The sequence below is a fragment of the Ctenocephalides felis genome, unplaced genomic scaffold (genome assembly GCF_003426905.1).
Source record: "Ctenocephalides felis isolate EL2017-DRISC unplaced genomic scaffold, ASM342690v1 CF-g0.4_SCAFFOLD_01170, whole genome shotgun sequence".
Taxonomy (NCBI): domain Eukaryota; kingdom Metazoa; phylum Arthropoda; class Insecta; order Siphonaptera; family Pulicidae; genus Ctenocephalides; species Ctenocephalides felis.
This window is the reverse complement of record NW_020537324.1, coordinates 53,480,581-53,484,993: the sequence shown is the minus strand read 5'-3', so window position 1 is coordinate 53,484,993 and position 4,413 is coordinate 53,480,581. Positions and strand designations below refer to the sequence as shown.

At 26.0% G+C, this 4,413-nt stretch overlaps 1 protein-coding gene across 1 annotated transcript in view; it reads left to right on the top strand.

The window, feature by feature from the left end:
- Nucleotides 1–227: 227 nt before the first annotated feature.
- The window catches only part of LOC113367375, a 30,744-nt gene continuing 26,558 nt past the window's right edge, over nt 228–4,413 (top strand). Inside the window, exons 1-2 of the mRNA XM_026608986.1 lie at nt 228–334; nt 2,417–2,619. Of these exons, the coding sequence (XP_026464771.1) occupies nt 323–334; nt 2,417–2,619 (215 nt within the window). The 5' untranslated portion in view covers nt 228–322. The remainder of the gene's footprint in view (nt 335–2,416; nt 2,620–4,413) is intronic.

Sequence of the window (4,413 nt, the reverse complement as noted above, 5' to 3'; positions counted from 1 at the left end):
CTAAATTAATATAAATTTAATTATTATATTATTACCTAACCTTGTCAACTTTTATTATCACTTTAAGGAATTGACATTCGCTTTTAGTTTTCTTAGAATTGCATCGAAGCATTATTATTATCACATAAGATTCCTGAACTGTATTGACCTTTGTCAACAATTTGTGGCATACTGGTTTATTGATTTTTATTATTAAATCAATTATAAACAGAAAGTGATACACACATGTTATATTATTTGTGTTATAGTTAGTGCATAATTAATAGGTGCATAAATAAAACAATTTTGTGAATGGTTAATTTTCTTTAATTCTTCGTTAATCATGTTTTCTAAAGTAAGTATAAATCGATAGTTGAATTGTATTTTTTTTTGTCAAAGATAATAGTCATATTTCATAGTAGCTTTAGAAAAACAGTTTCTAAATGATTTTTGATGAAGGTTTTTATATTTTTTTATAACTGCATCGGTTTCCTATATTTTTATGTGACAGATTCGATAAACTGCAACCTGATTGCTTTAGTTTTGCAAAATTCTATACGTTATCCATCAAATTCTAAGTGATTTATAAATATTACAAAAAAATTTCTTTTGAACATTAATCCGAATATTCGAATATAATATATTCAACTTGAAAAGGAGGTAATACTATTGTATTGAAAATTAGTAAAGCCAAAAAGAAAAACCCGTAGTTATATGAAATTTTAATTTCATATGATATACAAGATGGTAATATTGAAGTTTTGTTACGAGTTATTAAAAGTAAAGAAAAATAATCAATTGATTTATGACAATCATTTATATCAATCGATATCGATATATCAATTATAAAATATTTGTAAAGACTTTTTTTCCAATTAATTTTGTTAATAACGTTGGAAATAATAAAATCATCCATACTTTTCTATATAATTTTTGTTAAATAGGTTTAGTTTTTGTTTTATTTGTAGATCCTATTTAATTACAGATGTGCAAGATCCTTCATTCTTTTCTATCTATTTTTTTGTAATCAAATTCAATAACTTGTGTTATTTCAGATCCCATTTAGTATTCAAATGTTTAAGATTCTTCAGACTTTTCTATCTAAATTTTTCTAAATAAATGTAGTATTTTGTTTTACTTGTAGATCCAATTTAAATGTATATAAATGTGTAAGATTCTTTATTATGTTTTATCTAAGTTTTTCTAATTTATTTTATAACTTTTTATTAATTTAGAGATCCCATTTAGATCTTTCAGCCTTTTCTATATAATTTTCTCCAATTAAATGTATTACTTTTATATTTGAAGATCCTAATTAGTATACAAATGTAAAAATCTCTCATCTCTCATCCTTTCCTATGCAATTTTTTTTAAATTAATTTTATTACTTTGTTTCATTTGTAGATCATATTTAGTTTATATATCTGTAAAATCCTCCATTTTTTACTATCTGAAATTTTCCAATTAAATTTATCACTTTATTCTATTTGCAGATTCTATTTAGTATACATATGTGTAAGACACTTTATACTTTTCAATAGTCAATTTTCAAATCAATTTTATTACTTTTTTATTTGTAAACAATATTGAATACTTCTTTATCTATAATTTCATAATAAAATAAATTACTTTATTTTACTTTTATACTCTATTTAGTACTCAAATGTGTAAGATCCTTTATATTTTTCTATCCAAATTTTATAATTAAATTTATTACCTTATTTGTAGATTCTAATTTGTATACAAATGTGTAGGATCCTTAATTTTTTTAAATTAAATTTTTTACTTTATTCTATTTGTAGACCCTATTTTGTATACAAATGTGCAAGATTTTTTGACCTTTTCCATCTAAATTTTCCTAATTATTTTTTTTTTTCCATTTAAAAACTGTTTTATCGCTCTCTATCTAAATTTTGTACTTTTTTAAATCCTATTCATTATACAAATGTGTAAGATCTTTCATTCTTCTCTATCGTAATTTTTGTAATTAATTGCTTTGTTTCATTTGTAGATCATATTGAGGACATACTTACATTTAATTTTGCTTGAACTATTTAAATGAATCTTCCAGTTCTTATACTGAGCATATTTGCACTAATTTCTGATTATGCTTTGCTGTAGTGTATTATACAATTTATTATTGTTTTTATTCATATTTTTTATTGGTTTCCTCTAGTTGTATAGAGTATTTATTATCTACATTTATATACATAAATTTAACATTTACCTCTATGACAAACAAAAATTATCAAGATTGAATTACTTCATCAAATACTCGATGCCTAAATTTAAAAAAAAACAGCGGTAAAATCATTATATACCTACTATAATGTATAATCGTGCGAACCGTGATCAATGATATTCCTTTTCGAACAAATATGCATGGCTTCATAAAAATATGTCTGATATTATTTCGATTTTCACACATTCTTTAAAGATCATATGGATCGCCATCATCACAGTATCAGTCGCATCACCTCTGCCTTACGAATCATCAACGAAGAAACCAGATGCCTTCATATACATAGTTACAGAAAAACCAATAAATACTTATTTGCCTACTCGAAGAAGTCATCACTCAAGCACTCCACAATATTACCCAACTCGAGAAAATGATCCTGTCCCTGACGACGCCTATGGGTCAATTATTACCCTCGGACATTTTATCACAGACGGATGAGGCCCTCGTACGGACCCAATTTTCAAACGTCCGGTCCTTACGCACCTGGATACGGATACGTGTACACATTTTGCGCTCCGAACTGCAGGAGGATCTATAGGAGAAGATATATATTTCCGATTTGTTATCCTATTTGATTTTCGGAAAAGTGATACATTGTGTGCTATTTAAACTTGGAATGTTGACAGTGATGTGTAAAGTGAATAAACTTTTAGGTAATATATTAATGAACGTGTATTGATAGTGCAAAGGAATTTTACTATTTTTAATTGCAATGCGCATACATAGAATTGTCAGATACCGATTTATTTGTATATAATTAACCAGTTAACTGTGCCGCTCACATCGCACAGTGAGCTCCAGTTTTGTGTCTTCCGAATTGTGCTAATGACGATTATGTTTGTCAATCACAAAGTTAGTTGCGCTGATAAGATATCGGATGAAAAATATAATCTTTTTTACAAAATTGAAAAATGTTGTTACTACATTTTACTTCCTTATTGAATTAAGCTCAATTACTTTTGTATTACAATAAAAATGAACTAAAGACATTAAATTATCATACATGTAAATGTAAGAAAGCAAGGATAGTTTTTGATGAAAAGCAAATCTATGTTCAAAATAAATAGTTCAAGATGTAATTTCAATAAATTTTGATTCATATAAATTAAGTTAATTATTTCCTAACTAAGCTCATACAATAAGCTATTTTTATATAAATCTTTATTCAAACCAATTTGGTGCTACGGTATACAATTGTGGGGCAGTGCTCATAAGATTAACATAGAAATAATACAGAAATTTCAAAACAAATTTTTGAAAATTGCCTTAGGAGCTCCAAAATATGTTCCCACTGGTCGATTCATGTCGACACGAATACATCTACCATAAATGAAGTGATTACAAAAACAGCACACAAGTATAGAAACAAGATAAACAGTCACCCAAATTCATTAGCAAACTCACTAATAACAGAGAACTATCCAAGAAGATTGAAAAGAAAAGTGCCACTGGATTTAAGCCATCAATAAAAAATAAGCCATCCTGATAAAAAATGGAAACACCTTAATCATTATTTATAAGAAATTTTTTAATAAGTAAATAGTTAAAATTATATAATTATCAATAAAATATTGTGAATTTTATATCGAATGGAAAAAACAACTACTGCGTTGTTTTTTCCAACATGCCCTTATAGTATACAATGTCCCTTTTCGGCCGACTATTGTAAATTCATCAAATTTATTGAATGTCCTTTACTGGTCAGTTGTAAATAAAAGAAATAATAATAAAAAAAATCAACATTTCGGGAAGTTCATGCAACTTATCAAGGTAAAATGTCACTTACAACTACTTATTTTATGTAGTCACAGCCTCAAATCATTCTAAACAACTTCAGAATAATCTTCTCGTCATAACGAGTATTTCGTCATTTAAAATAAGATTTTTTCACGTATTAAATGAAATATGTAGAAGCTAAAAGTAATTACTCAAAAATATTTGTGAGACTAAATTTCATTACTTATCTCGTAAGTGGTACATTATCTTCGTTTATAATTATATTAGTTATTATTAGGTACTCTACTAATATATGTTGAAATATATCTATGTGTATTCGCATTATTACTATAGTATATTTTTGCTTATAATATACATATTCTAATATTACTTCTAAAATAAAATAACGATCTACCAATATACAAATTGGTGCACGTATATGCAATAATGATATTCTTATCTAATATAAGTAATTG